At 45.4% G+C, this 12,164-nt stretch overlaps 1 protein-coding gene across 2 annotated transcripts in view; it reads left to right on the forward strand.

Moving 5' to 3' along the window:
• The window catches only part of Entpd4 (ectonucleoside triphosphate diphosphohydrolase 4), a 36,500-nt gene extending 24,336 nt beyond the window's left edge, over positions 1-12,164 (forward strand). The window contains exons 6-13 of one of the 2 annotated variants that reach the window (XM_075948910.1): positions 191-294; positions 1,730-1,789; positions 2,018-2,172; positions 3,753-3,919; positions 7,087-7,411; positions 9,098-9,183; positions 9,891-10,052; positions 11,018-12,164. In XM_075948910.1, coding sequence (XP_075805025.1) covers positions 191-294; positions 1,730-1,789; positions 2,018-2,172; positions 3,753-3,919; positions 7,087-7,411; positions 9,098-9,183; positions 9,891-10,052; positions 11,018-11,237 — 1,279 coding nt within the window. In that variant the 3' untranslated portion in view covers positions 11,238-12,164. The remainder of the gene's footprint in view (positions 1-190; positions 295-1,729; positions 1,790-2,017; positions 2,173-3,752; positions 3,920-7,086; positions 7,412-9,097; positions 9,184-9,890; positions 10,053-11,017) is intronic. The other variant, XM_075948911.1, reaches the window with a different exon arrangement.

Here is a 12,164-nt window from a genome sequence, read left to right on the forward strand (position 1 = left end):
ACAGCTTTTTCATTTGGAAAAGAACATTCCTGAGATAAGCAATTTATTTTCAGTGAATCACTTTAGTTTTACATTTAATTATTTCATATAGGATATAACAGAGTCATAAGGTTTTTTGTTTATTTTTGTTTTCAAAACAAAAAAATCAAGCATATGATTTTGACATGTAAATTTTGGGATTGCCTTGAAGCCAGCAGAAAGCCATCCTGGAGGACCTTTTGACCGACATCCCTGTGCACTTTGACTTCCTGTTTTCTGACTCCCATGCTGAAGTCATCTCAGGGAAACAAGAAGGTTGGTATCAGACCTTCAGTTCACAGAGTGAGAGAGGGGCCCCCACTTCACAGGCCCCTCCCCACTGTGTATTGTATTGAACCACTGGAGACACTTTAATGACTAAGTTAGTGCCCTAGAGAGCCAGTCTTTATTATACAGCCCTAAAGCTGCTAAACATGCCTCATCTGTCCTTACCACATTTAGGGACTGTATTTTGAACAAACTGATAGAGGAAGACTGTGTTCCTTGCCTGGCTGGTAAAAAGTCTTAGGCCATGAACCTCTGACTTCTAGGAAGGAGAAATTCTTGCCTTTGATAAACTGAGAAAATATTAATTCTGTTTCCGACAAATTACTTCACTTGAGTAAGGAACAACCAGTCCATGTAATGGTTTGCTAGGAGCAGAGACCTAGAAGTATGGGATCTGTTCCTAGATCACTCACTGCTCCAGCAGGTGTTCCCTATGGGAAGGCATCGGGAAATGCAGAATGGGCCAATCAGCAGTGAGCACCTTACAAAGAAGGCCCTCAGAATTGTAAGAGGTCATATTAGACACACAAAGGAAGATACAGGCAAATAAAATATCCTGAGAGTTTGAAAGAGAAAGGCGTCTCTTCCTCCCCCTACCCAGTAATGGTTCTAAGTTGAACCCTTGGGAGGGGAGCAGAGGAAGTTACCTGAGCAGGTAGAGGAAGCATGGCCTGATGAAAAGAAACGATCATTGTTACTGCAGGTGGGAGGGGATGCCACTGTGGACCACTGGGTTTTCGCTTGCTGGATTGTGGCTCTGTGGAAAGGTGGTGGTGATGTTGAACACTGGATACATCTTGAATTATCAGCCTGTTACTTTGTACTTGGTCTGTGGACCAGTCCAACAGGATAGAATGGAGGAGGTTGCCATGGAAGACTGATTAGCTTGTTATCTCCACTGCATAAAAGTGCATAGAAGGCTCTGTGGAAAGGTGGTGGTGATGTTGAACACTGGATACATCTTGAATTATCAGCCTGTTACTTTGTACTTGGTCTGTGGACCAGTCCAACAGGATAGAATGGAGGAGGTTGCCATGGAAGACTGATTAGCTTGTCATCTCCACTGCATAAAGACACAAGTCAAGGTGGCAGTGGGAATGGATAAAAACAGACTGTAGAGAATGCAGACATGTATAGGCTGGGGTTTGGCAGCTGTTGTAGGTGAGAAAGATAGAGGGAAGATTAGGGGAAGTCAGTGTGGAATCCCCGTAGAATTTATATTTTCAACAGATACACCTGATAAAAGTATTAAAATTGAGAGTTCTTGTAAAACCACTAAGAAGATAAAATATCAATAGAAATATGTTATTTGGTGATTCTGTCTCAGGCTGTCAGGGGTTAAAATAAGTGAGAAGCTTGTGCAGACCAAATTGATCAGAGATTTAAAACTTGATTTTTCTTAATTTTGCTCTGCAATGTCTAGGTGTGTATGCTTGGATTGGCATCAATTTTGTCCTCGGGCGGTTTGAGCATATTGAGGAGGGTAAGTGCCTGTTGGTTTCATCTAGTGCTCTGGTTGGAAGTTACAATCAATCATAATTCATGACCAAGGGCAGAAGAGCTGAGTGCTGTGAGATGGCTAGTGTGGGGGCTGGGCAGGCAGAGCTGCTGTCTAAAGCACAGTTGAGCTCATCGGGAGGATGGACTGCAAGGTCTTCAAAGCAGAGTGTGCCTCCCGAAGCGCCTGCTGAGTGAACCCTTCTCTCTCCAGATGACGAGGCAGTTGTGGAGGTCAACGTTCCTGGCAGTGAGAGCAGTGAGGCCATCGTTCGGAAAAGGACAGCCGGTATTCTTGACATGGGAGGCGTGTCCACTCAGATAGCGTACGAAGTCCCCAAAACTGTAAGCTTTGCCTCCTCACAGCAGGTTATTATCTGTACAGATTGCCTCGTGTTTGCTTCCGTTTTCATTTAACATGTCTCCATCCATTTTTGTTTTGTTTCCTGAGTCTGAACACATCCTTACTCTGCTTGCTGAGGTTCCGTCTTCTCAACCCAGGAGGAAGGAGGCTGGAGAATGAGGCAGGCCTCAGCCAAGCCCATTACGTTTGTACACTGAGCCTAGCTGGTTTGTTTTCGGAATTTAGAGTTCTTCTCTGGTGTATGTCAGTCGCATGCTTGAGCTTTTGTTTACATTTTCTCTTCGGTCACTTAAAAAATAACATAGTGTCAGGTTTCTAAATTTAGAATCAGGAGAATCATTTTTGTTTATTAATAATTTTGAACTCTTCTGGAAAATATTGATGTTGGTACCTGTTACTCCACATCTGGTTCATTCCGTCTTTCCTCCATCCCTTCAGTGCTGTCAGTCAGGGTCTGTGGTCTTCAGCGGTCCTTGCAAAGAGGACACCAGCGCCATTTCCTTATGTGTCCCAGAATTGCCACATCTCTCGTTACTGTTTCTGTCCAGATGTAAATTGACACCAAAGTATGGTCTCCTACATTGTTTTCCCCAAAGTAGGGATCATGTACCAGGTAGTGGTTCAGAGTCGGGCCATGGAGCAGGACAAGCCCAGCAGGTAGCATCACCCTCTCCTCCTAGCTGTGTGACCTCATGTAAGTCCTATAACTTCTGTGAGCCGGTCTCTTCTGGAAAAAAATGCCAGCAATAGCCCTATAGCGTGGGGTCATTGAATGGTTGATAAGAGATTAGCACTCTGTTCCCTAGTGTGTACTCAGTGGGTGTTATTGCTGTCTTTATTAAGTCCTTGGGAAAGCACTTTGAGCCTGTGTTTCCCACTTCCCTTCCAGATATGGGTAGTCTAGAGAGAGACTACCACTCATGCTGTCTACCCTCATTGAAAAGTACCAAGAGCTCACAAAGGACGCTTAGAGCAATAGAAGAATAAAAATTCCCCCTAGATTCACCATTGTTAGTAATTTAAAAAAGGCATTGTTAGTATTTTGGAGAAGTTCTTTCCATTATTTTTATTCCTGTTATAGTTTCAAAATGTGGTTGTTACGCTTTTATCTTTTGTATGATTTTGTGCCTTTTATTTAAAGCTCATAATGTGTTCCTCTATAAACTATTGATTACTGCCATTAATTAATTTAACCCTCCCTTAATGTTGCATACTCAGATGCCTTTTCTTTTAGGGTTTTTTATTTGTTTGTTTATTTGTTTTTATAAAAGCGTCTTTGCGTGTCAGGACTTTGCTGTGTTTGGGTCTATTTCCACAGCAGGGGGTACCATACATAGACTTATGGGTCAGAGTAGAGGAACTATAGCCCTGACCTCCTTTTCAGAAAGCCCTGACACCCCCATGTGCAGCATCTGCAGGCCCTAGTTAGAATTAGGAACTGAATTATGAAAGCGCCCAGAGTGTCCTTGGGAGGTAGAGAGACAGAGTCTGCTACTCTCAGATGGAACTCTTTTTAGACCCTTCTTTTTTAACTGGAGCTAAAGTTGCTTTAAAATACTAAAATGTGTTGTCCTTGTGCCTACAGGAGGAAGTAGCTAAAAACTTGTTAGCTGAATTCAACCTGGGGTGTGATGTCCACCAGACGGAACATGTGTACCGGGTCTATGTGGCCACATTTCTCGGGTTTGGTGGGAATGCCGCTCGGCAGAGATATGAAGACAAACTGTTTGCCAGCACGGTTCAGAAAAACAGGTACAGCACCTGCTGCTCCTCAGCAATCCACTGCAGGCCTAGCTCCCTCCTCATCAAAACTAGATCCAGGCCAGGATCTGTGCTGGAAGGACTGAGAGGCCCTCAGGGTCCTGCCGCCAGCCCTGTCCCACAGTTGTGCCTGCAAATTCTCTCTTTCTTCCCTCCCTCCCCTCTTCTTCTATCTTCTCTCTACCTGATCTTCACAGGCATGTACTGTTATACTGAGCTTACACACACACACACACACACACACACACACACACTGTTCTTGTTTTGTTTTGTTTTTGTTTTTTGAGACAGGATTTCTCTGTGTAATAGTCCTGGCTATCCTGGAACTTACTTTATAGATGAGGCTGACTTCAAACTCACAGAGATCCTCCTGCTTCTGCCTCCTGAATGCTGGGATTAAAGGCTTGAGCCACCAGTGCCTGACTAAAAATATTTTAATACAACTAAAATTATTTCGAGATCATTCCTTACTCTTAACCCCTTTCACTATGGTTCTCATCTACCGGTGTCCAATGTCTGTAGAATATTCCTTATTTGAGACTTTCTGAGGTCAAGGGCAGCTGCTAAGTGTGAGCTTCATGGTGGGGCACTAGCAGCACTGTGTCCACTCTCTGAGCTTTCCCAGGCCTCTGCAATCAGCCGCAGTATCCAGACTAGTATCCGGGAACTAGTCTGGAGTGATGGAGAGGTTTCCACTCTATCAGATGTGTAAAGATCATTCCTTGCTTTTAACCCCTTCTATTTTTATGAGTGAAATTTTTAAAAATGAGTTTATGTGAAATTCTGGTATAGAAAAATAGGTGAAAGAAGGGCACCACTCCTGTCAGCTTGAGTGTTGTAAGTTTAGCTGGGTGTGGTGGTGCACACCTTTAATTCCACCGCTTGGGAGGCAGAGGCTCGTGGCTAGCCTGGTCTGCACGGTTTTAGGCCACCCAGGGTGTTACTTATCTGAAATATGTCATCAAAACGGGGAATGGGTTGGAAGCAGAAGAGCAGCATCTGGCAGGTAAGACAACTTGATCTTCCTGCGTCTGGTTTGTTTTGATAGGACATTTTTTAGGAGAAATGATGATCTGAGAGCTAAGTAATAGTATATTTCTTTGGCCAATTTAATCCTTTCAAAAATGTTATTAGTTGTGTTTATGTGCATGGTTTTTGCTTGCATGTATGTCTGTACATCATGTGTGAGAACAGAAGAGGGCATTAGATGCCCTGGAACTGGAGTTACAGATGGTTGTGAGCTGCCATATGAGTGCTGGGAATCAACCTAGGTCTTCTGGATGAGCAACCAGTGCTCTTAACTACTGAACCATCTCTCCAGCCCTGACCTATTCAGTCTTAATGTATCCATGAAGGCCTAAGATATAATGAAGACCAAGCTGGGTCTGGGTATAAGTTTACCCAGAATTCACGTCCATAAGTAGGAAGTGATTCTCTGATTACTTTAAAAACTAATTGAGAAATGTTAATCACAACAGCAGTAGTCCCATGGTGCTTGCTTTTTGTTTTAAAATTATGTCTAGAACATTTTGTGATAGCTATTTTTATAATAGTCTTAAAATTTTTTAAATAGAAATATAAATTTGAATCTCACTTTCTTAGAATTACTCAAAACTTTTCTTCTGACTCCTGAGTTTTACTAATTGGGTTTTATTACCAATTTAAAAGAAAAAGCTTTGCATAATGTATAGTCCAGTGGCACTCGTTAGCTAGGTGTAGGACAGCTGAGACATAGTGTGAGGTACACGTTTAACTGTTCAGAATTCCTCGTAAGTATACACATATCGTTAACTGAGCCTTGAAATTCATACCTATCTCTGCCACTCAAGGTGGTGCTTCATTTCTTTAGAGCACATAGTTCTATGGATTGCACTCAAGTCCATTCTGAATAACCCTGATCTAAAGAATGCGCAGATTGGCAGGAAAGGCTGTCAGTGAATGAGAGGGACTCCAGCTGCATTCAGCTTCTAGCAGTCAGACTGAGAGTCATGGTGTCCAACGTGAACATCGCTTCCATTTTCAGAACTTTGGTTTCTTTTTATTGATTGCTTGAATATGCACACACATTGGGAGGACAGGGGTTCGTTTATCAGGGTATCTCGTTGGGATGTGACAAGCCTGGCGTATCTCAGTTACAGCAAGGCTAGCAGTTCTGTTCACAGGGCTTCTCAGAGCCTGTAGTGCAGCAAAAACAGCTACTACCTACTGCCATCTCGGCCAATAGTTGATTAATAACAACGATAATAATACCTACTGCCATCTAGGCCAATAGTTTATGAATAACAATAGCAATAATAATACCCACTACAGTCTAGGTCTGTAGTTGATTCTTAGTGATGATGGTGGGCATAATAAAATTGGATGAAGAGGCTCAAACCTTACATGTTGTATTCTCACGCCCATATTCATTGGTTGGTGTTTGGCTATGAATTACTGCCTTCCTGGACTCCATCCATCTCTTCCTGTTCACACCGCATCTTCATTGAGCTGTCAGTTTGGCTCTGTTTAAAGAATACCGGCAAGATAATGACATGTTGTCAAGCAGTTTGGTACACCTCCTTCTAGAATTGCTTTTCCCCAGCTTTCTAATCTTCCATGCATAGTCTGACAGTAACTTTCTAGCAGTGTGTATCTTGTTTTTCTGAAACATCCAACCTGGTGTTCCAGGACCAGGTATTTCTTTTCAGTCGCGCTACATCCAGCTCTGTACGGTTAAAGTCAAGCAGCAGTGGCAGAGTGGGGATGTGGGCCACACGGTTGCTGGGTCCTCAGCAGGCATCCTGTCTGTACTGAGGGGAATCAAAAGCGTCAGGTCAGCCCTGAGATGGTCCTGTGGCTAAAGGCACTTGCTGCTCAAGCCTGATGACTTGCATTTAATCCTTGATTCCCACATGTAGAAGGAGACCACCAGCTTCTACAAGTTGTTCTGACCTCCACACACGTGTTGTGGTGTAGACACACAATAAATAAATGAGTCAGGTCATGGCTTGTTTACTTGGACTCAGCAATACCTGTGTATGTCATTGTGGATCTCCTCGGAGGACTGGGTGACCATTTTTCTAACTTGGTTTGGAACCCTTTGTGTTCCCACACACATTTCTGTGGGTCCATGTGAGGAGTAGCATAGCTTTCATGGTAAATGGTTCTTTGTGCCACAGGCTCCTGGGTAAGCAGACTGGCCTGACTCCGGATGCTCCATACCTGGACCCCTGCTTGCCTCTTGACATTAAGGATGAGATCCAGCAAAATGGGCAGACCCTGTACCTCCGGGGGACAGGAGACTTCGACCTGTGTCGGGAGACCCTCCAGCCTTTTATGAACAAAACCAATGAGACACAGACTTCCCTCAATGGAGTCTACCAGCCCCCAATCCACTTCCAGAACAGCGAATTCTATGGGTTCTCTGAATTCTACTACTGCACCGAGGATGTCTTGCGAATGGGGGGAGACTACAATGCTGCTAAATTTACCAAAGCTGCCAAGGTAACAAGCCAAGAAAATCCATGCTGTATAGAGACCATTGGGCTGCAGGTCAGCTTCCATTATACTCGGAGAGAAAGGTGGTTGTAGTGCATCCCTGCGATATCTTTTCCCTTCAGTTGTGGGAGGGAAGTCGTCAGAAGACCTAAGTTCTACTAGCCATATTGTTTACCAGGAATGAACAGACCAGAGTCTTAAGTTGACTTATGATTGCCATATCTCAAAATCCTTTCAGCAGGCCCCCACCACATAGCAGCCAGGATACTCCTACCATCAGAGTCCCTTTGCTTTCCCATTTTGTCAGAAGTTTTCCCTGCCATACTCTTCAGTCTTGATGACCCTTGTCTTCCAGCCACAGCCCATTGCCCTCCAGGTTCATAGATTCGTAGATTGCCCCATCCATGCCATAGTTGTCTGGCTGCTGACATTCAGTCTCTAATCTTTTACCCATTGAGTTTCATAATTCCAAACAAATACACAGTTTTTCACTTTTCTTTCTCTCGTGTGCCATCTTAGTTGACAGTATTGCCAACCGTCCTGTCCCCTACCTCCAGGCATGGCTCTTATGTTTTATTTATAATGCTGGGGTAGAACCCAGGGCCTTGTACATGCCAGGCAAATGCTGCCTCACTGAGTTGCATCCCCAGCCCCTTTGCTGCTTTCTGTCCGTCCGTGTAATATGCTTCACCCCATATAATCAGCGATAGTTTCTACCTGTCCCTGCTTCCTGTTCTACTGTCATTGTCCTTGCCAAGTCTCTAGCTCACCAGGAGCTGTCCAGTTGGTCCTGTGTCTGGTGTCTCTGGTGTCCATCCTGCGTTCTGTCTGAGCTCTCACGCTGTCACCTTGCTGTGCTGCACCTACTGCAGCTTCACAGACTGAATCCACCGACCTTAGCCTTCACTCCTCCTCCCACCAGTTCAGTGCCCTCTCAGCATGGCAAGCAGCCGGGTCTATCTTCTATGCTATGCACCTTCTCTCGTGTGTGTCTTCTTTCCTGATGTTTTCCCTTCCTGACTCTTGCCCCAGGCCGAGCACATTCCTCTGTGCTCCTTGTCACACTGTTTCTCTAAGCGCATCTTTGTCACCCTGGAGAGGTGAGGAGAGGAGCTGTGTTAGTGCTCAGGGCTGTGAGCAGTCAGTGTGACTCCAAATTGCCATTCTCACCCAAGGCCAAGCTGCCCCAGACCCGAGGACTCAGTTGAGCAGGCAAATGCTGTTTCACTCTGCCCAAGTTTGTTCTGGTGCAGTGACGACGGAAGAACTAAATGGGCTTGAAGAGGTCAGTGCATCCTGCGTGGGCAGGATTTCAGGACACAGAACAAGTACAGAGTGTGCTGGTTGCCAGGAACTCAGAGACCCGAGTCTCACGTTAACTGTACAAACATTCGTTCTGCTTGTGTGTTTCCTGTGCTTGTTATGATGGTGAACGTGGTAAGCCATTTGTAAGTAGGAAAAGTACTTTAATAATAAACTTTCAGGGCCAGGCGGTGGTGGCGCACGCCTTTAATCCCAGCACTCTGGAGGCAGAGGCAGGTGGATCCCAGTGAGTTCAAGGCCAGCCTGGTCTACAAGAGCTAGTTCCAGGACAGGCTCCAAAGCTACAGAAAAACCCTGTCTCGAAAAAACTAAAAAAAATAAATAAATAAACTTTCAGGGATGATTTATTTAGGGTGAAATTATTTTTAGGATTACTGTGCAACGAAGTGGTCGATCTTGAGGGAACGCTTTGACCGAGGACTGTATGCCTCTCACGCTGACCTCCATCGGCTGAAGTAAGTAGTGGACAGTCAAGTCCTGAGCTGCCGGCTGACCCTCTTACCCACTGTCCTTCTCTACCCTTGGTCTCCCCCAAGTGGGACGAATTCTCGTTACAGGCTTTCTGCTCAGCTTTGAAGTTCTTTGCACCTGTTCGCTCATGTCCTGAGGAACCTTGAGTTGTGTGGGCTGCTTCCCCTTTCCATCTGTCCCCTCAGCCAGACTCCATCCCTCCCCCAAAACACTCACAATACTCCTCTGATAATTGAAGCCACTCTGGTTTGGTTTATAAAATTCCCTTTGGTTTAAGTCACTCAGGTGCGGCGAGTGGGTCTTATTATTACTGCCACTGCTCATCACTTACTAAGTCCAGTAGTTTGTTAAAGCAGACAAACAAACAAAAACAAAAACCACCTCTAAGAGCATTAGGAGTAGGCAATATCAGAGCTGAAAAGGATCCTCCCACCTTTTCATTATGTTGTAAAGAAGGTAGAACTTGGCGCTGTTGTTCAGTAAATGATGGAGAAGGTACGTGGAGGGTGGTGTCTCACAGCCGTGATGAAATGACACTGTTTCTGGCTCATCAGTTTTGACAGATGACCCGGCTGTGTGCGGGTGAACCTGAGCGCATATGCAGCTGTCTGCTCGGAGCTGGCCTGCTGCAGGCTGGAGACATTGAAACAGGGGTGCCTCCCTGACCTGTGCCCGTGCTTGGCATTTGTAGGTATCAGTGTTTTAAATCAGCCTGGATGTTTGAGGTGTTCCACAGGGGCTTCTCCTTTCCTGTCACCTACAAAAACCTGAAGACAGCCTTGCAGGTGTATGACAAGGAAGTGCAGTGGACGCTGGGGGCAATCCTCTACAGGACCCGCTTTTTGCCCTTGAGGTAGGCTATGAGCTTGGGAGGGCCACAAAAGATGCTTCTCCTAAGCATGTTGTCTCTTGGTGACTGCATTTTGTGGCTGTGTTTTCAGAGCTGTGAGCCCAGCCAGACTTAACTTGGGACTTCTCTGCCTTCCTCCCCAAGTGCTTCCTGTTCTCTTAGGCAGCCCATCCCACAGCACACAGCACTGGTGCTGTTCTACATCCCAATTGTCTGTTCCCTAACCCTGCAGGAGGGTCTGTTCCATGGTGACCTTTATGGCTTTGGGCCCCTTCACTGGATATTTATAGTGTCTAGGATTGCAGAAGAAATTATATTGAAATGCATTTATGGCACTGTTGTAGCAAACATATTCATGATGTAGGAGGATGTCTTTATTTACACACTAACCTGTAGTGTCTAGCAGCAGAACCATCATGTCCATTCCTTCAGTGTGATGATGACTGACAGCTGAGACACTGGCTAGCATAATGGACTAAAAACATCAGTCATTGTCCATAGTATTGAAGTGTCAATTACTTTTAAGACTGTGACATTGTCTACATAGATTCATATCCAAAGGAAATTCTAAATTCCAGTCCACTGTTGGTCAAATAGACATACAGATTTCCCCATTCAAGTTCACAGCTCGGCTGACCCACATTAAAAACTATTTTTATCTGATATTTTATTTGAGTCAGCTCCAGAAATTCTGTACAGTAGCTGTTATTATGTATAGTTTTTATGTGAATGTGTTTGTTCCATTAACTTCCTTGTCACAGCAAAACCCTGGTCCTTACATTTATGAGATTATAATGCTGGGGTCTTATGGACGTGCCTCCACATGTCGTTGTCTTAGCATGAAGAGCATAGCATTGGCAGGGAGCTCACTTTGGGCTACTGTCCCGTTTCAGAGGTAAGGAACGCCAGGAACAGCAGGCCCCAGCCTGCACCCTTCTCACTGCTTCTGTTTGTCTTCATGCCTGCAGAGACATCCGGCAGGAGGTGTTCCGGGCTGGCCACGGGCACTGGCGGGGTGTGTCCTTCGTCTACAACCACTATCTGTTCTCCGGCTGCTTCTTGGTCGTCCTGCTGTCCATCCTACTGTACCTGCTTCGCCTGCGGCGCATCCACCGCAGGGCACCCCGAGCTGGCTCTCTGTGGATGGAGGAAGGCCTGCCCTCCCAGAAGGGCCCTGGTCCCTTATGACACAGTGTCAGCTTGAGGAGGACTCTACAGGAAAAGCCATTTTCGCCTCAGGGTTTCTCTGTATGCTCAGACGGTTTTGTGACCCCTTTCCCTTCTGTTACAACGAAACCCACTGATTGTGAACCCTTCTGTCTAGAGTTGTTGCCATTCTGAGTACAGCTTTAACTGGAGGAGTGGAAAAAGGGAACTCACTTGGTTTGTGCTGCACAGTATCTGCCACGCAAGGTCCTTGGCTGTCTCTGGGACAGGCTGCATTGTCAGCGCATGACTTGGATAGTGGAGGGCAGTGGGCAAGTTCCCATCAGTGAGGATGGGACTTCAGCTGGGCCTGGGATGGAACCTAGAAGTGAGTTAGGTCTTCTGTCTCCTCTATAAAATCATAAGCCTGGAAGAGGTGTTTGAGTTTATTTGTTGCTCAGGTCCTTCACTACCTGTGTTTTCTTTGCAGATTTAAGAATTCAGTCATTCATAGCAAAAATTGACAAAATATTGGCCTAGGGAGGTACTGAATGAAGGGTTGTGACGGATACGAAGCACTGAGGAGAGCCTTGTCTGGCTGCAGCCGAAGCACATGCCTGTGAATTGCCGTTCTTGTCCCTGGGTTTAGGAAACTGTTGCCCTGTTATAGCAGCATTAGGGGTTTTTGTTTGTATGGTCATTTGTTTTGTTTGTTTATTTTTAAATCAGAAAGTTTTTAAAGTTCCCCTGGCTTAGTGGTCTGAGAACTGGAGTGTCCCCTGCGGGTGCTCCAGCGCTCCTGAGAAGCAGGCCTGTGCTGGGCTTTCAAGTTGGCACCCCACCGTTCAGATGGCTTCAGTGCTTTTCTCTGGGACACTCCACCCACTGCGTGACAGTTCTCACTATAAGCCCATACCATGGAAGAGCCTGAATTTTAAACGAGAAATAAATACATATGTTGAAAACCTA

Source organism: Microtus pennsylvanicus, chromosome 15 (assembly GCF_037038515.1).
Source record: "Microtus pennsylvanicus isolate mMicPen1 chromosome 15, mMicPen1.hap1, whole genome shotgun sequence".
Lineage (NCBI taxonomy): Eukaryota > Metazoa > Chordata > Mammalia > Rodentia > Cricetidae > Microtus > Microtus pennsylvanicus.